Source organism: Pipistrellus hanaki (genome assembly GCF_964339955.1).
Source record: "Pipistrellus hanaki genome assembly, chromosome: 13".
In the NCBI taxonomy this organism is placed as follows: domain Eukaryota; kingdom Metazoa; phylum Chordata; class Mammalia; order Chiroptera; family Vespertilionidae; genus Pipistrellus; species Pipistrellus hanaki.
Window position 1 is genome coordinate 26,297,493 of NC_140515.1, and position 24,167 is coordinate 26,321,659.

Below are 24,167 nucleotides of genomic sequence, written 5' to 3' on the forward strand. Positions count from 1 at the left end.
TAAAAATTACTAGGCATGCAAATAAGCAAGCAAAGTAGCTAATAATCAAGAGAAGCAGATCCAGAAGTCATTGAAAGAGTAACTATGTCATCAAAGTAACTATGATGAATATGTTCAAGAAAAAAGATGAGAACATAACCAAATGGATAAAAAGATAGTGTCTTGTAAGAGGGAATTAAAATCCATCCCAGGAAGGAAAAAGGCGTATCCTAATCAAACCACTGGAAAATAAAAAGTAATGAGGAAATTTCGTAAGTAACCAGAAAAAAATAAGACACAGCTTCTCAATCTTGGCACTATTGACATTTTGAGTCAGACAATTTTTTGTTGTAAGGAACTGTTCTGTGCATTGTAGGAAGGTTAGAAGCAACTACAGCACCCACCAAACGTCAGTAGCATATCTTCTTCCCAAACAGATTGAGACAATCAAAATGCAAGGTGTCCCCCCAAAAAGTATACAAGCAATGTCTGTAGATTCTATTGCATTTTGAAAATGAAATATATTTTAATAAATATTGCCTTTATAATTATTCAAAGTGTGTATATTTTTTGAGGACACTGCACATATGCTTATATTACCAAATGTCCCCTGGGGAGGGGCTAACAGGAAGGCAAAATCACTCTCAGGTAAGAGCCATTCATCTAAGGCTGTGGTCGGCAAACTGTGACTCACGACTCACATGCGGCTCTTGGGCCCCTTGAGTGTGGCTCTTCCACAAAATACCATGGCCAGGGCATTTTGAAGAAGTGGCATTAGAAGAAGCTTAAGTTTAAAAAATTTGGCTCTCAAAAGAAATTTAAATCGTTGTACTGTTGATATTTGGCTCTGTTGACTAATGAATTTGCCAACCACTGATCTAAGGGAACAACAGGAAGAAATATCTTTGACTTCTCAGTACAGAGTTTTCTCAAAAAAATTAAAAATGGAACTGCCTTATTCACTGATTCCACTTCCTGAGAATATATCCTAAGAAACCAAAAAGATGTTCCATGAAAACACTAACCAAAAGAAAGCTAATGTGGCAACATTTATAGCAGACAAAATAGACTTTAAGGCAAAAAGTATTATGAGAGAAATGCAAATTAAATGACAATGAGATATCTTTGCCTTAAAGTTTATTTTGTCTACTATTAAAACCACTATGCTACCATTTCACTCAACAGAATACTTACAACTAAAAGGATTTGGAGCAACTGAAACTCCATACACTATTGGTGGGTATAGTCCAACCCAATTAGAGCACTGTTGGACAATTTCTTTTTTTTCTTCTTTTTAATTTATTGATTAAGGTATCACATATTTGTCCTCATCCCCTTCATTCCCATCCCAAACCCCTCCACGAATGCCCCCACCCCCCTGTTGTCTGAGACCACTGGTTAGGTTCATATGCATGCATACAAGTCCTTTGGTTGATCTCTCCCCCTTACTCCCACCCTCCCCTACCTTCCCTCTGAGGTCCGACAGTCTGATCGATGCTTCCCTGTCTCCAGGTCTGTTCTTGATCATCATTCTATGTTGTTCATCATTTCCCCTAAATGAGTGAGCTCATGTGATACTAAATATACACTTATATGAACCAAAAATGAGACAAGCAATAATGGTTATGCTGAGAGGCAAATGAATCAGTCTGTAGTGAGTTTCTTTCTGGGCCAACAGTTTTTCTGAGTCCCAATTTCTATGTCAAACAGTTCCTTATGTGTACATGTCAGCAATGATATTTCAGTTTTGGATGGTGGACAAATGGTGGTAATGCAGGTCCGACCCTCTCGACAATTTCTTATAAAGTTCAATATCCATCTACCCTGTAAGCCAGCAATTTCATTCCTAGATATATAGCTAAAAGAAATGAAAAAAGATGCCTATACAAACACTGCCTGCACTGTTCCTGGCAACTTTTATCATACTAGCTATAAACAGTAGCAATCCAAATTCATCAATAGATAAATAATGAAACTGTGTATATTCACAATGAATACTATTCAGCAATAAAAAAATAATGAATACTGATACAAGCAATTGAGATGAATTTTACTTTATGAATATGCTAATTTCAATACTGCAATGATAAAATTATGGCAATGCTAAAATTAAAACTCATTCATTTCTTTGTGTGCCCCTCTCTAGACAGTGGAAATATAATTAATACCAAAGTAGTCTCTGTCTTCATGAAGCTTACACTGCAGTAAAGGGAGAGAGAATAGACACACCAAATATACGTGAAAAGTACTAGGGAAAGAAAAATGAGCTTCAGACTCCACAGGATGGTCACAGAAGACCTCACCGAGAAGATGACCCATGAAAAATAGAGTCCAAAGCAAGTGGAGGACTAAACTACATGGATATCAGGGAAAACTGTTTCACTAAGAAATACTAGTAAGTCAAAGTCTCTAGGGTCAGAGTATGAATAACATGTTTGAGAAACAGCAAGAAGGCAGTGTGACTGGAGCTGGAAAAAAAAGGGGGGGGAGAGAAGTCAGAAATGAAGTCAGAGAGGGATCCTATTAGGTAGGAAGCAGAAGACTACCATTGAGGACTCAGGCTTTCGCTTCCAATCAGATGGGAAGCCATCTCTGGATGGTACTGAGTGTGACCTGACTTTTTACTGTAAAGGGTCACCATGGTGCTGTCCTCAGAAGAACTGTAAGAGGGCAAAGAAGAAATCAGATCACTAGGAAGTGATCACAGTAACCTCGGCTGACAGTGGTGGCATGGACAGAATATTGGTAAGGTGATGAACAGCTGTCAGATTCTGCAAGTATTTTAAACACATAGCCAACAGGATTTACTGGTGGAATGACAGATAAATATGAAAGAGAGAGGTCAAGGATGACTCCAAGGTTTCTGGCCTGGGAAAACGAAAGAATGGAGCTGCCATTTACTGAGATGAGGAAGATTGTGGGAGCAGCAGGTGTGGAGTGGGGGTTGGGGAGTGACATAGGGAGTTTGGAGTTTAGTTTTGGCCATGCTGTCAAGAGTTTCTTTCTTTCAAGAAGGACCAATGTGAGATGTGAGATGAGCAGTTGGATATATAAGGCTAAAGTTTTGGGAAGAGATCTAGCTGAAGATATAAATTTGGAAGCCATGTATGTACAAGTGATATTTAAAACCATGGTATTATTTATGGCAATTTACACAGCTTTAAAATGATGGAAGGAGATTGGACTTGGGGCAGTGAACACACAATGCAATATATAGATGATATGTTATAGAATGATACACCTAAAACCTATATAACTTTATTAAATAATGTCTCCCCAACAAATTTAGAAAATAAAAAATTTTTAAAAACATCAATCCTATTCTAACTCTTCAAAAAAAAAAAATAATGAGAACATTTTATTTATTTAATAATGAGAACAACATTCTATGGTGCCAGCAGCATCCTGATACCAAAGCCAGAGAAAGATTCCTTAAGAAAATTATAGATCAATATTCCTTATGAGTAAGATACAAAAATCCTCAACAAAATATGACTAAACCATATCTGATGGCACTATAACCAAATGGGATTAACCCTAGAAATGCAAGGGTGTTTCAGTACAGAGAAATCAAAGTATAATACAGCATACTAACAGGACTAAGGAGAACCACCACCTGATCATCTCCATAGATGCAAAAAAGCACCTGACAAAACTTCAACACCCCTCACGACAAAGACACTCGGCAAATTAAGAGTAGAAGGATAGCATGGCCGGTGTGGCTCAATGGCTGAGTGTTGACCTATGAACCAGGCAATGGTTTGATTCCAGGTGAGGGCACATGCCTAGGTTATGGGCTCAATCCCCAGTGGGGGCCATGCAGGAGATAGCTGATCAATAATTCTCTCTCATCATTGATATTTCTCTCTCCCTCTCCCTTCCTCCCTGAAATTAAAATTAAAAAAAGTAGAATAGCCTTTTCAAGCAAATGTTGCTAAAACAATTGGATATCTATATGCAAAAATTATCAACTTGAACCCATAACCTTGTAATACATATTAAATTACGATATATGGTTCTACTTATATAAAAACCTAGAAAATGCAACTATAGTTAACAGATTAGTGTTTGTTTGGGAAATAGAGCTGTGAGGGTCAGGAGAGAGGGATCACAAAAACTTTTGTGGTTGATGGATAGGTTCATTACTTTGGTTGTGATAGTTTCATAGGAACCATTTTCAAGACTTAGCCAATTGCACACTTTAAATACATACAGCTTATTGTATGTTAACTATATTTCAATAAAGCTTTAAAAATATTTTTAAATGAGCTATGTAAAAATATTAATTTCAAAACTGTTATTTAGATTTAAATTGAATTGGTAATTTTTCCTATAATTTCCATCACTGTGATGAATACATATTAAAGTGAGTTGGTATTATAATGCCTAAAGGCATTAGTTATAAACACACATTTTTTTGGATGAATTATGGACTTCAGAATATTAAATCTTGCCCATTTGTTAACTATATACTACCTTATCTCCTCAGAAGGCAGCTAAGAAGAATCAAGATTCAAAATAGGTCTATGGGTGGACAGGGGCAATCCTGAAATCCATGCAATCAAGCCCCTGGACTTCAGTAACTAGTGAAATTCACTGCAAGTGCCTGTTCTGATCTGAAACATGCAAACAGCAATCTAGGACCATTTAGTTAGATGGGGAGAGAGAGGCCCACCACAGCATCAATTCTTATTAGCACCTTAGGGCATAAACATGTAATAGGATAGCACTATATTAACAGAGGTACAATATATATGATAATAGGGATGTTTGTAGGTTCCTTTATTCCAAGTACTATCCTGAGTATCATTTTGTATTACTCTTCATTTCTAATTCTTACAACAATCTCTCAAAGTATCAACAATATTGTTCCCACCTTTCAGATGTGAAACAGTGGTCAAAAAGGTTCAACATCTCGATCACATTCACATCAGAACTAGCAGGGTCAAGACTGGAATCTACTTCTACTTTAAATTTCACCATAAGAAAAGATAAAATTATATTCTACATACTTTTGTGAGATGCCAAGGGATTTATCTATCACAGTTATAATCTAAAATGTTCAACTTCTTAAGCGTGGAGTAAATACATGGAGAAAAATCCAGACCTCGATGGTGAATAAACCAAAGTATTAAATTATGTTCTACTCTCTCAGTTCATAAAAATAATGATATAGATGTAGACTGGCTGCTATGCAAAAATACAGAAACAGTATTTTCTTACTTAGATCAAGAATGACATTCTACTAAGACAAACATATCTTAATTAAATTTTGTTCAACACACAGTTTCTTAAGGCCATTATTTTAAATAAAATTGAGTTGAGAAAAAAAGAACAACACTGTTCTTTAAAATAAAAGGCAATAGAAGAAAATGTAAGATGTGCATGTCAGCCTGTGTCTGAAAACCTCTAGAATTATTTCCAATACCCTTTTGTTATCCCATTTAGAATATTAAAAGTTTTGAAAATTACGTCATAAAATGGCAATGAAAAGTCAGGAAGAAACAAAATCAACAAACAATATAAATCTCTTACATTTTTGTCATAAAAGTAAACCTCTTCCCTTGCCAATCATAAACCAGATTTTAAATAATAAAATTAGCTTGAATTTCATTCCTAATTTTGCATATGAGATACCACAGTGCTTCAGACATGACAAATGTCAGAGGAATGTTCACCGTAAGGCAACTCCAAGGCTAACAAAAGAAGTCAATGGTAAAAACCACCCAAATCTACAGAGAATGCTTCCCACTCCACCACACCCTCTATAATGAATAATTAAACAATCTACTCTTTGGGGGGGAGGAAGGGGAGAGTTCAGTCATTCCAAGGCCTCCGTTTAAGTTACCAAAAGGTCTGTGAGCCCAAAGACACTGATCGCTTCTCTTCTATCACACTCCCTTTTTCTTAGCAGGGCGGCTGTTGTTTTCAGTACCAGCAGAAGAGGAAAAAATAAGCCTGAAATACAATTATACTCTCTCAAAAATTCCTTCCTAAGATATGACTCCATCTTTTCTCACAGGCTTCAAAATCAAACTGACTGAAAGATTTTAAAATTAAAAAAGCAATTAACTTTATGAGAATCAGAGAATCTCAGAGTTTCTTCATCCAGTAAAGCTTACCACCTTTTTATGATTTTGCTTAGGGAAATAACTAACCAGCCAATTTCTAGAATGACATACTTGTAAGTGCAAAATATTAAACTTGATCGTTTTTTAGGATCAATCATTGTGCAATTCTACTGGAAGAAATCTCTTTACATTTTTAGATGCAATGTAATGTGCACCCAAGAATGCTCCAAAAGTCCGACAGTCATACACTAAGTACATGGGCACCTAGCTTTAACTAAACAGTTTATTCTTAATAAAAAGTCCGACTTGACTTGCATGATTTAAACTAAAAATAATTCAAGATGCCGTTTGGTAAAACTTGCCTTTTTATATCCCTTTAGGTGAACAAACTCACCTTCACCATCATGCAAATCAGTTAAGAAGAAAAGCTACATTTCTGACTTTTATGAAGTGGTTAATACATATTTCACATGGCACATCATTTTATACATGCTAAGAAAATCAGATTAAGAATAAATGGATTAATATGTGATAGACACAGAAACAATTATAGATGTTATGTGCATACATGGATTAGTAAATACATAAATATACATCTACATGTTGCCCAACTGTCTATGGAGAGGGCCTAGAAGCAAGGACAACCCAGTAACAATGAGCACAGCCCACTCTAGATCCTGATTTCTAAACACCATCCTATATAATAAAAGGTAATATGACCCTAACAGCAGAAAGACCAGTCGCTATGATGTGCACTGAGCACCAGGGGCAGCTCCTGCGTTGAGCGTCTGCCCCCTGGTGGTCAGTGCACTCCCACAGGGGGAGCTCCACTTAGTCACAAGCCAGGCTGACAGCTATGAGCGAAGAGGCAGTGGCAGGAGCCTCTCCCGCTTCCTCAGCAGCACTAAGGATGTCCAAATGACAGCTTAGACCTGCTCCCTTGGGAAGGTGGACATCTCTTAAGGTAGGGGTGTCGAACTCAATCAGAGAAGGGGCCAAAATCTAAAATCCAGCCTAAATAGCGGGCCGAATGGTTTACTGAACAGTCATAAACTGACAATGTCATAAACTGACAGTGGAGTGCAGTGATGACAGCGCGGTGCAGGCCACATTGCAAGGCCTGGTGGGCTGGATTTGGCCCGCGGGCCTTGTGTTTGACACATGTGCCTTAAGGGGTCTTGGACTGCAAAAGGGCACAGGCGGGGCTGAGGGATCCCGCCCCTCCCAGTGCATGAATTTTCATGCACTGGGCCTCTAGTCTCCAATAAAAGGAACCAGGGCTCCTTGGGAAATGGTTGACTCTAGGCCTGGGGCAGGAAAAATAAAAAATGAAACTGGAATATCTTTGTAGTACCCAAAAGTAAGTGCATGCTCAAATCTGCATTTTAACTCTTGTGTGATTTCTGTTAAGTAAAGGGAGAAAATTCCAATACAATTAAATAATCTATGCTTGATAAATAACTATTGTTGCCTCCCTACTTTACCCCAAATACACAACCCTGCCTTCTCTAATCCCCAAAAGTGCAGAGTAAAAGGGGGACACAATAAAGGCGAAAGTAGTTAGGGGTTAGTCACAAAGTCAAATCATACCGTGCAAAATTCAAGCTTTTTACCAGTTCATCCAATGCTCGGTTATTTTTCAGGTCCGGCTCTGTGACTGTCTAAAAAGGAAAAACAACAGATGGAAAAAAGTCATAAGCAATAACTTACTTGTCATGATCTTGTTTTTTAAAATGTGTGACCCATCCTCCCAAGACTCCCCATCCCATTAAGTCTTCCAGGAAAGCCTCAAAATAAAGTTTATTTATCTCATACTAATATGCTATTTAAAAACACTGAGTCAGTATCAGCCAACTGGAAAAATTATCTAATGCATATGGTAAAGTCATATATACTCTGTACTAAGGTAAAACTTAATATGAGTGAGGAAGCCAACACTCACCTTTACCAAACATTTCTCCCAAAGAACAGAAGAGATGCTCTCTTAAAAACAAGATTGGTTTTTAGGAATGCAAGATGAAAATGGTAAATCCAGTAGTTATTTAGCATAAATGACATACAGTTCATACCATCTTGACAAAATCAGGATGCCTGATGTCTTAAGAGCTTAGACTCGAGAAACAAACTATCATTTCTTACACAGGGTCTTTACATAATAGCTCAGAGAAGTTCAATGGTATCCTCACACCATGAACCTAACAGAACGAGAACCCAAACCCTTTAACTAGGCCAAGTGTCTTTGCTGTTGGCCTTACAATCTCTTTTCCTTCTTTCTTTACTCCTATTAATGTCTACTTTCCCTTTTAACCTATCTTTTCATCTAGTTTCACTACTTGAAAAGCTTCAGAAACCACTAACAAAACTAACAACAAATTTCCTGAAGGTCTGTTTTGGGAAAGAGGTGAGGGACCAGTTAGGCTGGGTTCAGCCCAATGGCCATGAATCTTTGCCTTCTGCACAAATACTTACAAATCACTTGAAAAAAATAATCCTACCATCAGATTTCCTATCAATGTGAGAATAACAAGTGAAAAGCCATAAAAACATGGGTCTTAACATTTTATGAGTGCTACATTCTGGCCTTAAAATTAGTTTTTCCTCCTAAAATATATTTAGGTCATCAGAAGTCCCCATAAAAACTTGAACAAAGCACAGTTCTCCATATATGTGTTTTAGAGGTTCTTTCTCTCAAAATGTCTTTTTTACAGCTCAATTCAATAATTACATATCTACCCTTGGGCTTCTGCACACACATGAAGCAGAAATATTTGCACCACTGAATTAAGTTTTTTTAAAAACAAAAAAAGGAAAGAACAACTCACCACACAACAAGTTGGACACTGTGTTTTATAGGACAAAAATTTTCTTATACAGAGAGAACAGTCTGCAAAAACATAAATGCAACATAAATTAGTTAAGCTATATTAATAAAACAGGAATCTGACTTCTAACAAAATCTGACTTAAGATGTAGAGTATTTCCATCATCTAAGGAAGTGGTCGCCAATTGGTGGTCTGCGGACCACTGGTGGTCCGTGAGGTCTGAAAGTTTGGTGACTACTGATAAGGTATCTATATATATAAAAGCCTAAGTGACCATTACGACCAAACAACCAGAACGACTGGTTGACCAGTCACTATGATGAGCAATGGCCACAAGGGGGGAGATGCTCAACGCAGGAGCTGCCCCCTGGTGGTCAGTGTGCTCCCACAGCCAACATCCTGTGGCCAGCCAAACTCCCACAGCCCTTCTCCCGGTCCCTCCCACTGCCCAGCCAGCCCCCAGAATACTCCAATTGGGAGGGAGCGGGTGGCCAGCCAAAGGGAGGGGCCGCAGGAGGTTGGCTGGCTAGCCCCTGATAGGCCTCAATCGCTGGCCAGTCCTGGATTGGAGAGAGTGCAGGCTGGGCTGAAGAACACCCACCATTTCTCCCCTCCTCCCCTCATGCATGAATTTCATGCATGGGGCCTCTAGTGGGTTATTAAAAATATAAAACAAGCCAAGTTAAGTTCTTTGGGAAGCAAAGGTGAATAAAGGGGACTTCTGGTTTCTGGTCTGGCATGTAAGGAGTGCAGAAGTCATAACTCTATCTAACAACAAGAAAAAGACCATACAGACTGAAAAACCAACAACTCTTCTTGGATACACCAGAGAAGTGAGGTCACAGGGCACACTGCCCCCAAATTGGAGACATCAGGCTGGAAATAGAATCATAACTTACCAGAGTAGAAACCCATACTCAGAAACTTGCATGGGAACCGGAGCTGGGGTTCCCATGAACTGCTGAACTACAACTGACAAATGGTATGGACAGTCTGAGTTTAAAAATTCTAAAGCAACACAAATACTGGGGAGCGGGGTGAGAGTGAGGAGAGGCTCACACTTACGAGTTTCCATTCCAAGAGTTCTACCAGGTTCTCAAAGTTTCTATCAGACAAAAATCCCCTAGTCCTTCTGCAGGAGGAGTGGAAAAGTAGTTTTTGAAATGGACCCGAGCACTGGGTTCTTCTTAACAAGGCCTGCCCTCAAGAAACTGTTCTACCAGGGGATATTCTGTTAGGCTTTATCAGAGCCCAGCTGACCTGGGGGAAGAGAAACAACCAACTCCAGCTACTTCTAGCTGTCCCGTCCACCTGTGGAAGTTGGAATGGGGGGGGGGGGGGGGGACCTGAAAAGCATGTTAAGTGCAAAGTCCAAGGGCACATGCTGACCAAAAGGCAGAGACCCAATCAGAGGACTACAGAACACACCTCACCACATCACTACAGGCCTATTTACTCAAGTTTCTTTTACCTAGTACACCATATCCATAAATACACCACATAATTAGGGGGAAATTATGAGGCATACCAAAAGGAAAAAAAAAAAAAAAAAGTTTGAAGGAACTGCAAGCATGAGAACCAGTCAAATATGGCAGGGATGTTGGAATTATCAGACCAGGGATGTAGAACAACTATAATTAATATGCCAAGGGCTCTAATGAACAACCCAGATCAGATGGTAATATAAGTACATTGCCTCCCATAAGTCCCATCTCCAAATACCATCACTTTGGGAATTAGATCTTCATCATAGGAATTTGGGGGAAACACAATTCAGTCCACACATTGTACTACTTGTCCTCAAAAATCCGTGTCCTGCCATGGAAAACATCTGCCATTTCACCAGCCCCAAAAGGGGCCGTGAGCGTTAACAAAAGAAAGCTGGGCAACTCGCTGTGCTCCAAAAAACACACAGGACAGCAGCCAGAGGCCAGCCCAGCCCAGCGGCTTCTCCTTTGGGGGAAGAGGGTAGCATGCACCCAATAGTTCAGCTTTCCAAGGGGCTCCTGAGGGACTGGTCTCTGTCTCCCTCAATGCTGATAGATGGGGCTCACTCCAGATGCCTGGGGGCCACTAGGATCAGAAGAGAGCAGAGTAGCTCATTATAGCTCCACAGGTCCTGCAGCACTACAGATGGAGAGGAAGCAAGATTACAAACGAATGAAAAAAAACAACAAAGAACAGCACAATGTCTCATTGGGAATTTACACTCACAAGTCCAGAGACTACACATCCACAGAAAAGGTTTGAAGACACCCCACAATCTCTAGCTGGGCTGACCAATGAAGGTCTTTCCTTAAGTGAAGGCAGTTTGTAAAAACTGTGATATGTGGCAACTGAGAAAGTAGATTTAATTTTATTTAACTTTAATTAGTTGTAATTAAAATGTAAATAACCACATATGGCCACATTTAGCTATGGTACTAAACAGTATAGGTCTAAATAGTCCAAGTAAAAACAGATATTGTCAAACTGCATTACAGGGCAACACCCAAATATAAGTTGTCTATAAAAAGCTATTTCTTAAATATAAAGAAACACATAGGTTAGAAGTAAAGGATGGAAAAAGCTAAACCATGCAAATACTATGTGCAAGGCCTGTGCACTGGAAACTAAACAATGTTGTGGGGAGAGATGAAAGAAAAGCTAAAGAATGGAAGAATATGCCATATTCCTCTACTGAAGACTCAACACTATTAAGATGACACTTCTCCCCATATGGAGTTCTAGATTCAGTGCAATCCAAATGCACAACCCAGTAGGCTTTTTTGGTAGAAATTTGCAATCTGATTCTAAAATTTATCTGAAAATGCATGTAAAATGTAAAGATCCTAGAAGAACCCAAATAATTTTGACAAAGAAAAACAAAGCAGGAATACTTTCAATGACTGACTTGAAGACTTTCTAAAAGTTACAGGCATTGGCCCAAGAACAGACATGTAGATCAGTGGAACAGAAGAAGAGTCCAAAAACAGGCCCATGTGTGATTGCCTACAACCGTACAGAGATAGGGAGAACTTGATCAGGTGACAGAAATGTTCTGTATCTTAAGTGAAGTGGTTTCGTGATATATGCATTTGTCAAAACTCACTAACACCTGTACACTTTACTATGCACTTACAATGGATGTATTTTATTTTATGTAAATTATACCTAAATAAGGATGACTTTAACACATATTAGAAACAGTCCCCAAAATTTACCTTGGTTATTAATGTGAATCTGGCCTACAAAGAAAACTGACATTTACTAAAGGCCTATCATGTGCCAGACACTGGTCCTGCACATTTAATTCTCACAACCCTCTTCTAAGGTAGAAAATGCTCTCCAGATTTTTACTTTTGAGAGCTTGTTTGGAGGTTCTAGCAGGGGAGCGCAGCTACTCGTAAACCCCTGACCGAAGACCAGTCCTCTCCTCTTGAGGGAAAGTCGTCCTCTTCGACCGAGCACGCAGCTTCGGGAGGGACGCACATGGATCGGTGAGGGAGGAGGGGGACACCCGCCTAGCCAGCCAGATCAGCCGAATCAACCCTGACGATCAATGGGGTGACAGATGTCGCAGCCAGATCGCCCTCACATCCCAGATTTTTACTTTTGAATAAATGTTGGGCATTTGCAAACTCACCATCCTAGTAAGTAGGGAGTCAAAAGTCAAGCTCAAGTATGTCTCTAATGCCCATGCTACTTCCACCAGCATCCTCTAAGTCTTCTCTATAGGAACTTTCCCACCAAAACCATTCTTTTAAGTCAAACTTGTTTTTTTTTGTTTTGTTTTTAAATAAATTTTTTATTTTAGAGAGTAAGGGAGAGGGAAAGATAAAAACATCAATGGTGAGAGAGGATCACTGATCGGCTGCCTCCTGCATGCCCCCTACTGGGGATAAAGTTTGCAACCCAGGCCTTTGACCGGAACCAAACCAGGGACCCTTCAGTCCGCAGGCCAAAGCTGTATCCACTGAGCCAATCAGCTAGGGCTCAAACTTGCTTGTTTTTTAACTTTCCATGACAAATCAACTTGAAAAACAGAGGACAGAAAGATCATGAACTTGGATAATCCATAAACTGGATAGCCAGCTCCTGAACAATGACAGGCTCACCTGTGTGCTAAATACCTCAAGTATAAAAAGCATTTACATACTAGACTCATAAAGAGAAGTTCAAATACGTTCCAATATTAAGAGTCTGTCCAGCATCACACAGAAAGTTAAGTGATAAAATGGTAATAGTCTTCAGTGGCAGAATTCTCCCACTGGGATTATTAAACTTTGGAATGCTACACAAACTATTACTTAGTTGAACTAACTATCTTTTATCCTGCTAAAAACAAAAATTTAAAAATTTAACATTCTAAAAGTCTTTGGTAAATAAAGAACCATGCATTGTGGCCAAAATCTTTATTGTCATAAATACTATAAAAGGCATAAAAATAACCAAGCGGGAAGTAATAGAAAATATAGGAGGTTTTGTAAAAACTTCAATATTCAAGAGCAAATGGTGAAAAAGACCTGAGAACTTCAAGATAGAACTAAAAGTGAGAAATAAATGTATACATATCTTTGATGTTAAATTAATACTATTTATAGGGACCCTATTCAGAGTATGCTGGATGTTCAAGGCCACCTGAGAATGAGAATCTTAATCAGGGTATCCAAGGACTATACACAGGTGCGAGCAAGGCCACAGTAATCCGTATATACACTGCGCAAGCGTGCCCTTCTATAACCCAAAAGACTGAGGTCACTATTTGGAAAGAAGTAACAGAAAGGATGTCACTGACCAGCTCAGATGCGGCTGCTCGGTGAGGCTGCTCCCATGTAAGGCAGGCTGCTGCTATGTGGGGCTGCATTGCTGACCAGCAAGCTGCTGCTGTGGGTACAGAGGCTACTGCTACTGTGTGGGAAAGATGTATTGTTACCTCGCCTGTGTGTGGCTACTGAATGGGACTTTGCTTTGAAGGAACTATTTTGTCTAATAGCTCCTTGTTAGCAATGGCTACATGGCACTGGCTTCTGCAATAAAGACTCTCTTATATACCCACAACTTGTCATGGCTTCTCCGTCTCTGAATACCCAGCATTCAAGAAGGTCCAGTCACTGGCAGAGGGGCTCGAACCTGACACTAACTTACATAAAAATCACATTTTTACTAATTCACAGAAACAGTATATACTTACAGTTATGTGAACACTGAGGAATCATCATTGCTATGTTGAAATATTCAAAGCAAATTCCACACCGTAGCAAATCATCTACTGTCTGAAATGCAAATAATACACATAATACATATATGTATCAAAAAGACACCCACATTGGAATGTCCAGCACAGAACTCTTTCTACACCCATAAAAAAATAACTTAGTAATACTTATTTGTCAAATATACAAACTTCACATAACTGCAGGAGATCTTAACAAATAGAGAAAAACCTCCGCCCGTGTGACTCTTACACATTCAAAACACTTTAGACAGATCAAGCTGACAGTGTGCAGATTTTTACACAATATTGTTACTCCTTCACAAAAGGACTGCTACTCTATTCCTTCCCCACTTCCCACACATTCCCAGTTTGTACTCCAATCCACCTCTTCTTCAAACCACATCCCCTGGCCTACAGTACTGCTAAGGGAAAGGTAACAGTAGCCAGTTAGCATAAAGGTTAAAACCAAATCAGAGAATATTAAAGGCAAACATTAGAAATTATCTAGTTAAACCCCTTACTTTACACCCGAGGAAATCAGTATCTAGAGCAGGCACATATGTGGGACATGAGTCCAGCCAGGACTAAACTTGCTGTCTCACTACTGGCTTCTGCATGGTTCCACAATGGAGCCAAACAAAGGAGCCCGAGGGAGACCAGGACCGGTGACAGCAGAGGGAGGTGAAGTGGACAATCTGAAGGTCCGACAGATATATGTCAACCTGGAACGCAACCAAAAAGGATCTACTCTCACAATCCCAAATCTTTAAATCATTTAAAATAAAATGTTTCTCAGTAGAATACTGAGAAAATAGTTAAAAGACCCAAAAGAAGAAGCTCTCTTATGCACTGATACAGAGGGATTGTCAAGATAAGTGAAAAAAGACAGTACATATAACTACCTTTTGCTTAAAAGGCAGGGGAGAATAAGAATGTATTCTATTTTTATCTTGTATGCAGGTATAAAGAAATTCTGAAAAGATACAGAAGACAGGAAAAGGTAATAAATAATAATCACAGGAGTTAGAAAACTGGATAGAAGAGGGACATGTTGGGAGGTAGACTTTTACTTTTCATTCCATGTATTTTTTTAACTATTATATGTGAGCATATCAAAATTTTAAAAAAAAACCCACCACAAATGAAAAGACTAATGTCACTAATAGTACATATGATGAAATATTATGTAGCCATTTAAAATATATATGCTTTTAAAGAAAAATGCCTAGTGGCTCCTTGTTTTATGTAAATTATACATGTTCATGTTTTAATGGAAAACTGGGGAAAAAATGCACCAGAGAACAAATCTATAACAATAATAAATAATAATAAAACCTTGTAGTTTAATCTCCATAACAATCCAATGAGGTCTACAGCATCTGAAACCCAGCCTTGCAGACTCAGACTACAGAGCTTAAAAGCAGCTGGATCAAACACAAGAAGTTCACCCCAAAGTTATCCCAAATTTTAAATGCATTTACACATTGTGGGCATGAGCACACACAAGGTAAATGGACCAGAAATAAGAGAAGATGTCAAACAGTAGTTATCTCTAGACCAGCAGTCGCCAACCTTTCAGACCTCACAGACCACCAATGGTCCGCAGACCACCGGCTGGCGACCACCACCCTAGACGATAGGACAATGGGTAACTCATTTAGTCCTTTCTCTTATCCTGGAGTTTAAATTTTTTTCTATTGTATACACATACATTTATAAACTGTCAAAGCCAGAAATTTTTGTTATTGTCAACCTAGGGAAATAAACATTAAAATACCAAAACCTTTCATTTTATATAGTAAACTACCATTGACTCAAAAGCAAGAGGACTGCCCTGGCTGGTTTGGTTCAGCGGACAGAGCATCAGCCTGCAGACTGAAGGGTCTCAGGTTCTATTCCGGTCAAGGGTATATACCTTGGTTGCTGCACATCCCCAGTAGGGGGCATGCAGGAGGCAGCTGATTGATGTTTCTAACTCTCTATGCCTCTCCCTTCCTCTCTGTAAAAAAAACAACAATAATTTTCTTTTTTTTTTTTTTTTTAAGAGGATTGCATTGAAAATCGATTAAGAGCAGAAGAGAACTGGAAGACAGAGCCCTGGCATCTAGTCTATTGTAATTTCTTCCCTATAACCATCCAATTACGGTGGAGGAGTGGTTCTAACAGGTCTGCTGAGCAAGATCTGTGGAAGGTGATACCACATCAAAGGAGTTGCTATATAACACTAGTGGCCTGGGGCATGAATTCTTGCACATTGAAAGGGTGGGAGTCTGATGGCCTGGGGGGAGGGGGGCTGAGAGCTTAGCCATTCCAGCCAGCTTACCAGCCCCACTCCTGACACAGGTCTTGCTGGGTGTGTAGCGGGTGACAGGTGGGGCAGGGGCCTTGGACTAGTGCTGCCCACATATTCTCTCCCCGCCCCCCATCCACTCCAGGTCCCTGTTTGCCATCGGCAATCAAAGCCTGCGGGCCAGGGAAAGGGACGAAGAGGTGGTCATGGTTGGTGCACCTCATAGTAACTGGTAGAGCGGTTGTTCTGGTCATTCTGCCATTATGGTTGCTGGGCTTTTCTTTTCTTTTCTTTTAAAATATTTTTTTATTGATTTCAGAGAGGAAGAAAGAGGGAGAGAGAGAGAGAGAAACATCAATGATGAGAGAGAATCATTGCTTCCTACAAGCCCCCAACTGGGGATTGAGCCCACAACCTGGGCATGTGCCCTTGACCAGAATCAAACCTGGGACCTTTCAGTTTGTAGGCGGACCCTCTATCCACTGAGCCAAACCGGCTAGGGATGGGCTTTTATTATATAAGGTATGCTCAAATTTACAAACAAACGGTAGCTTTACAGGTTACAGAACTTTCACTTCCTTTATCCAATTACATCTTCACAACAACAAATAAAAAGGGGTTGAAACGTTAACATACGTTAAATACTAATAAGATCCATCAACTGAATGTTTGACTTCCAGATACCTTCAATCAACTGGCAAATAATTTTTGAGCACCCACACATTAAGTACAGTGACAAAGTCAGACAGGATCACTATCACACACATCACCTCATTTAAACAACCCTACAAGCTGTTTATTTTAGCCTCCGGTTTATAGTTGAGGAAGTTCAGGTCAGAGTTTTAGTAACTAACTCAAGGTCACAAAGTTCAATGAGAGGCCGAAATCAGTCTTAACCCAGGACCACCATTTCTGCACCATGTCCTGTTAACCATAGCAGTTCAAGTGTTTGTTTACTCTCCAAATTGATGTCTAATTGCTTTCCACCTTAAAGATTTTAGTTGTTCTGCTTGCATTACAGAAATTGATCACCTTGTAACATATATAAAACTATTTCTTAGCATTTATATTTGGGCTATGCTCTTGCGAATGGGCCTAACTGCCTTAACTCAAATCTGTGTTCTACTCCTCTGTGTGTGAACACCAAAGCCACCATAACTGAAAACCACAGCTTTCCTAGCTCCTTTCCACAATGTCAGCTTTCACCATGGGGCTAATCTCCACTCCCCAAGGACTGCAGATGACACTGTTGACGACAGGAAGAATAAAGTTCACACTTACTTTAACCTCCCACAAGTCCCTTCACTTAATCCTCAGATCCGCCTTCTGAGTCAGTGGGGCAGATACCATAATCCTCAAGTAAACAAAACCCAGGAAGAGAAAGGGAAAGTGATCTTTCCCGCCGGGAGGAAAACCAAGCAACTGATTCTTAGCATAGCAAAACGTATTTGCTCTTCACCAAATCAAGCAGGAATCCTGGGCTCACCACCACCGAAATGCCTTGCCAAAAACCCAAATCATGGGCGACATGATTCCATTAGGTGAAAGGCTGACTAATGCTGAGCCTGAGTCCTCATCTCTTTGTTTAAAAGAGACACATGCACAACTGTTAGGAGTTAGGACATGTTAGGAAGGAGCCGGGGCAAACCAGCACTAGGCTTCTTAAGGGGAATTAGAACAAATTAAAGAAAACGTCAAGGAGCCTACCTGCTTGACTCGGTGACTAAGTAAATGCTTTTGATGCAAATTCTACCCAAAATCACGTCCAGTGTCACCTCGGAAATTCTCGACTAAGGTACGGGAAAGAGTTGCCATCATGCTTACCACACAGTAAACCCTCCGAAAGGGTTAATAACCGCTGTCGTTTCCCCGGCTTAGACTAACGGTCCTTCCCCGCGGACCGTTACTGTCCTCTGCTGTGGCCTCTCTTCCAATACTGTCACTGCTGTGGCTGACCTGCAGAATGCCCGGTTCCTGAAGACCGCCAACCTCAGCTCAGAAACAGGAGCCGAGGCCTGTCCCCGGGACACTGAGGCCCGGAGCCGCGCGGGCGGCCGGTGGGCAAGTGGCAGAGCAAAGCCGGGCGCCCTGGCCCAAGCCGGCCCCTCGCGCCCGGTCCTCTCCAGGCGGGCCCGGCCTCCCGCTGACACCGCGCGCCCCCTACCTGGCCGCGGCACTCACCTTCATGACTTCCAGGCCCGGGGGCCACCGAGGCTCGCCCAGGGCATCCATGGCCTCCCCCAAAGGATGCCAGGAGTTCCACTGCCCACTGATCTCCCGCGCTCCACCGCCACTCGAAATTCCCCGCGCTACCGTGTGCGCTACGACAGCAGCCCGCGACGCGCCGGCGGCGGCGTGTGCGCGGAGCCTGCTGGGAGTTGTAGTACGTGGGCGGAGCGCAGCCACGATGCTCTTACTGCACATGCGCCAGATCCGCCTTTCCAGCCGGAAGTTGAATGGTTAATGGGACCCCATCGGCTTTTGTATTTTGAACCTTAATGAATAAATGTCTGTTGAATGTTGGGGAAAAGACTTCCAGGAGTCAAACCAAATCCACACTTTATGAATCTTTCAAGGTCTAAGCTAATGCTTTTTCCTCCGGTTGCCTTCCCTGACTGCTATATAACTGCTGTGAGCAAGGGTTTTCATATTTATTATTTTATCTAACCGCGTCACAATTCTGCGAGGTAAGCATTATCATGGCCAGTTTACACAAAAGGAAGCTTCCACTTAAAAACTTGAATAGCGTGTGTTTTTTTTGTTGTTTTTTTCGGATTGAATAGAGTGTTCTTGATTCACACAGTGTCATGTCCAGATTATACAATCAGGACCTCTGGACTTTGAATAGATGCTCTTTTATCAAAATAAAATAAAATTTTAATTTTAAGTTATTCCTTTTCCTAATCACCTTAACTTTGTATAACTTTTCAGATATTTCCTATGCTAATACATAGACAAGGTTTTCCACAAATCCTATATAATGAAAGCCTAATACTCAAATTGACCGAACTGGTCACTATGACACGCACTGACCACCAGGGGGCAGATGCACAATGCAGGAGCTGCCCTCAGCCTGCAGGCCCCAGGCCAGCCAAGGCAGGGGGAGGAGGGAGGGCTCCCAATCACCCTGCCAGTTGCCCCACAGATGGGCCCTGATCACCCACCAGGCCTACGGACCCTACCCATGCATGAATTTCATACATTGGGCCTCTAGTGTTATTATAAATTCAAAGCTCTATCAACTTGAGTTTTTCTATATGTACTTAACGATACATCTTGATACCTCTGGATGTTAATACATATAGCTTTACCTCATTCTTTTTAATAGCTATGTAGTCCATTATATAGATACACCATAATTTATTTATCTACTCCAATACTGAGGAACATTTAAATTGTTTCCAATTTTTCACTATTGCCAAGTGTTGCGATGAACACACTATATAAATGTTGGCACATTTGAGCCTGGATATATGGTGGATGCCTTCCAATAAATGAAACTATTAGGTTAATTTGTTTACACTTTTAAACTGTGCTGTGTGATTTTCCAAAAAGGCTGTACCAATACATTTACCCTCTCACTAAGTGAGTATAAGAGCACCTGTTGTCCAAAACTCACCAGCACACCAGCCAGCCTCTCTGCTCAACTCACTCTCATCCATGGCCCTAAGTGGGCCATTGTCAGGTCTCCTGGGCGGCAAGTCAACAGTTATGTTGCTCAGGGTAGCTTGCCACTGCCACCCCTCCTGATCCATGTATTGATTCATTCATTCATTCAGATATTTTTCTAAGTGCTTACCTTTGGCACTCAAGCTTCCTTGTGAAGTAGGCAGAGGTGAGGTTGTTATTGCCATTTTATAGACACAGATACTGAGGCTCAAAGAGGTTAAGGTTTCATTCCTTTGGCCTCTCTTCTTAAGGAACCTCTGGCCCCAGAGCCAAAGTTGTACTCCACTGATTTTTCCCAAATACTCACTGGGCAATAAGAATATTAATAGCAGTTGGGCAAAGGACTTTAATAGACATTATAATAATAACTGACATTTATTAGACACTTGTATGCAAAGCATTGTTCTAGGTATTTTTACACATGCTGACTTATTTCAGTCTCCAACCAAATGAGAAAAGGAAAGTAACAGGAAACTTGCTCAGGGCACTCTGCTGCTAAGTGAAAGAGGAAGGACTTGAACTTAGGCAGTCTGTGCTTAAGAGTCCATATTAGCCACTGCAGAATATTTTCATAAGGCCCTCAGTATGAGAACTATTTCCATTATATAGACATGGAAATTGAGTCTCAGAGAGGCAAAGGAATTCATTTAAGATTACGCAGGTTGCCAGTGGCAATTTCTAGCCTTGAACCTAGGTCGTTTCACCCCAAACCAGAAGGGATCACCCACTGACACTTTACGAAGGAATAACTGAGCAGACCAGGAAGCAGGGCAGAGGTCGGAGGATCTCAGGATGCTGGACCTAGTGGGGCTTCAATAGGTAGGTGGGAATAGCAGGGAAATGGGAGGCAGCAGTGGGTTTGTATCAGCCAATCAGAAGAGGGCATGCAAATGAACTCCAGGTCGAGTAAGATGGCTTTGCCCACCTAGATCTGGACGCTGGGAGAGTGGTGTGGGCTTGGAGAGACAAAGGAATTGAGACCAAAACCAGGTTCCCCACCTGAGTGCACCAGGAATTGTTCCTTTATGGTACTAGTTGGTTTCAAAGTAATTATGTTTGTAATTAGATGACAAAGAGCTGGAATGTGAGGGAAGAGGAGATGAGAAAGGAAGGAGAGAAAAGAAGGGAAAGAAATACATTCTTTTTTTTAAATGTATTTAAAATATACTTTTTAAATATATTTTATCAATTTTTTACAGAGAGGAAGGGAGAAGGAGAGAGAATTGGAAACATCAATGAGAAACATCAATCAGCTGACTCTTGCGCACCCCCTACTGGTGATGTGCCTGCACCCAAGATACAAGCCCTTGACAGGAATCAAACCTGGGACCCTTGAGTCCACGGGATGTTCTATCCACTGAGCCAAACTGGTTAGGGCAAGAACTACATTCTTCCTGTTCAGCCAGGAAGACAGATTTGGGAGGCATCACTTGTTGGTCCTGGGGTCCAGAGCCACCTCCCTGAGTTTGGAGGGCCTCCAAGGCAGCTCCCAATGCCATTCATCTCTAAGTTCCAGCCACGAGCTACTCAGTGAGACTGAATGAATGAGTGAGTGGATCACAGGAATGAGCCCACATTACCACAAATCTTTTCCTCCCAGGCTGAGCAGCTCTGATCCTGCTCTCTGCATCAGCAGCCACTCAAGCCCACCTTGGACCTGGGAAGCAAAGCCACAGGCACAAGCAGTTCTGAAAGGCCCACCTTGAGTCACGCAAGGCAGCTGTCTTCTCTTCCCGTGGTATTTATCCACCTCGGGAGCCAATCTCCTCTAACATGCTGCTGTTTCCACGGATATTCTCCTTCTGTTAAATCAATAAAGAGATTGTACTTCCTTCTCAGGAGTGAAAACAAAATGTTCCGCACACAAAAGCAGGCTAGTGCTCAGTGGAATCTCCCCTGGCACTCAGCACAAAGTGAGAACCCAGGACAGGGCTGCCAGATAAAATACAGAATGCCAAGGAAATGTGAATTTCAGACAAATAGAAAGCAATTTTTTTTAATATAAGTACATCCCAAATATTGAACATGATGTATGTATATTTTTAAAATATATTTTCATTGATTTCAGAGAGGAAGGGAGAGGGAGAGATAGAAACATCAATGATGAGAGAGAATCGTTGATCGGCTACCTCCCCCTCTCCCCCCACTGCGATACAGACTGCAACCCAACCGGGAATCAAACGACCTGCTGGTTCATGGGTTGACACTCAACCACTGAGCCACACCAGCTGAGCTCAATCTCTTTTTCTTGATGTCTCGTATCTGTTTTCTTCAGTGCTGGCTTAATACTCAAGCAGTCTCTCCCTCCCTACCCCACCCACACACACACCCCGCCACACACACACACACATACACATGGTGGCAAACATGGCCTCCAGCCAGAATGATCCAGGCCTGCCCTCATGGAAAAGAAAACACCTCATTCCCAATAGAACCCAGAAAAGGTGCCAGGGCTGAATCTCATTGGCCAGAGTTGCGTCACATGTCCCATTTTTGAACTAATCACTGTGCCTCAGATTGTCTTGGTCTCAGTGTGTGGGTAGGGATATGCCCAAAAGAACACTGGAGTGCTGTACATAGTAAGATTGCAAAAATGGTTGCAAATTAGTCCCCTGCCTGTATCCACACCTCTTTACAATCTGAGTACTTCCATCAGGAGGTGGACTTGTTTTTCAAGCCTTCTGTCTGAATCTGGACTTTGCTGTCTTACTTTGGCCAATGTGACATTAACAAAGGTGATGCAAATAGGGTTGTATAGTGCCCATACACTGGAGCTTACCCCTGCTCTTGATGCTCTTGGGAACCTTCTAACCAGCACCATGTGAACAAGCCCCAACAATCCTCCTGAAGGATGAGAGACAGCCCAGTCATCTTTATCACCCAGCGGACATTGAGCCACCTACAAGGCATGTGAGTGAGGCCATCCTAGACTGCCCACTTCCTTACCACAGAGATCAGCTCAGCCTGTCCTGACCAGAAAACTGTTCAACACACTAATGTTGATTATCTTAAGCCACCAGATTTGGGGGTGGTTTGTTATACAGCAGTAGCTAACTGCGACAGTGATCTAAAACCACAGTGACCCTCCACAGGAGCCTTCTGCTTGCCTGGAGCTGGCTTGGGAGCCCCCAGATACAGAATTGCTGGAGCTTCAGTCCTGACAGTCCCTCCTCCCCCCATAGCAATCTTCACCTGCACACTTTGCTCCCAATACCTGTCTCTACTCTGCTTCCGATCTGGTGCTGACTTATGAGTGCCAGGGGTAGGGCAATCCTTCTTGTGAAGAGCAAGTCCTGTGCAGGTCTCCTTGTCTCTGTATGCTCCAGGCACTTCTCCTTACAAGGAGGCAGCCATCCACCTGGAACAGAGTGAAGGGCGTGCAGCTGAGTTCCTATACCAGGGAATCTCCACCATCTGTCATGGTGCCTGGTCACGGCTCCCCATCTCAAGCTCCATTCTTTGGCTCTTCTAGGCTGTTTAGATTCCCAGAGCCCCGTGGGAGAGTTGAATGTTCCTCTGGGGCTGCTAAAGCAGGTTGCACCTGTTACCTTACAGCACAAACACACTCGCTGTATGCAATTGCTTAGTCTCCTCTACTAGACCCTCTGTGTCCTAGCACAGCTGTGAATGTAGCAGGGGCCCACCAATGCTCACTGGGTGGATCCCCTGGGAAGATACCAAATAATGTCTGGCCCAAGGCCTCTGGGGTCCTGGGACACAGGGAGTGCCTGAGGCTAGGGGAGCAAGGCAATGGACCTTTGAAAGGAGACAGAGAGGAAATCACCAAAGACAAAGTTCTCGCTGGTCTATGGGGACTAAGGGAACAGGACTTAGAGTCACATGGATCTCAATTTGCATCCATGCTTTTCCACTTTCCATGAGATCTGGGATAAGCCACTTACCTATCAGAACCTCAACTTCTGCTTCTGTAAGATAAGAATAATAATGCCTACATCCAAGGGCTGTGGTAATGAATACATTTTTAAACTTTTGGAAGCACCTCTCAGGGTGTCCCACACATAATGAGTGGCTGTCTATGGCAGTAGGAGTAATAGTTGTAATTATTACCGTTATTATCTCTAGGACACATTATTAACCAGAGGGCATGGAGGTTAAGAGCTCTAGCTCGGAAGTCAGAC

The 24,167-nt window shown here is 41.6% G+C and overlaps 1 protein-coding gene across 4 annotated transcripts in view; it reads right to left on the reverse strand.

Moving 5' to 3' along the window:
- The window catches only part of RAD18 (RAD18 E3 ubiquitin protein ligase), a 79,990-nt gene extending 61,289 nt beyond the window's left edge, over positions 1-18,701 (reverse strand). For 2 of the 4 annotated variants that reach the window (XM_084901969.1, XM_084901968.1), the window contains exons 1-4: positions 18,541-18,701; positions 14,046-14,127; positions 8,873-8,934; positions 7,641-7,711 (exon numbers count right to left, since the gene is read on the reverse strand). In XM_084901969.1, coding sequence (XP_084758095.1) covers positions 7,641-7,711; positions 8,873-8,934; positions 14,046-14,127; positions 18,541-18,591 — 266 coding nt within the window. In that variant the 5' untranslated portion in view covers positions 18,592-18,701. Of the gene's footprint in view, positions 1-7,640; positions 7,712-8,872; positions 8,935-14,045; positions 14,128-18,183; positions 18,433-18,540 lie in introns of those variants that run through there. The other 2 variants (XM_084901970.1, XM_084901971.1) reach the window with 2 other exon arrangements.
- Positions 18,702-24,167: the final 5,466 nt, after the last annotated feature.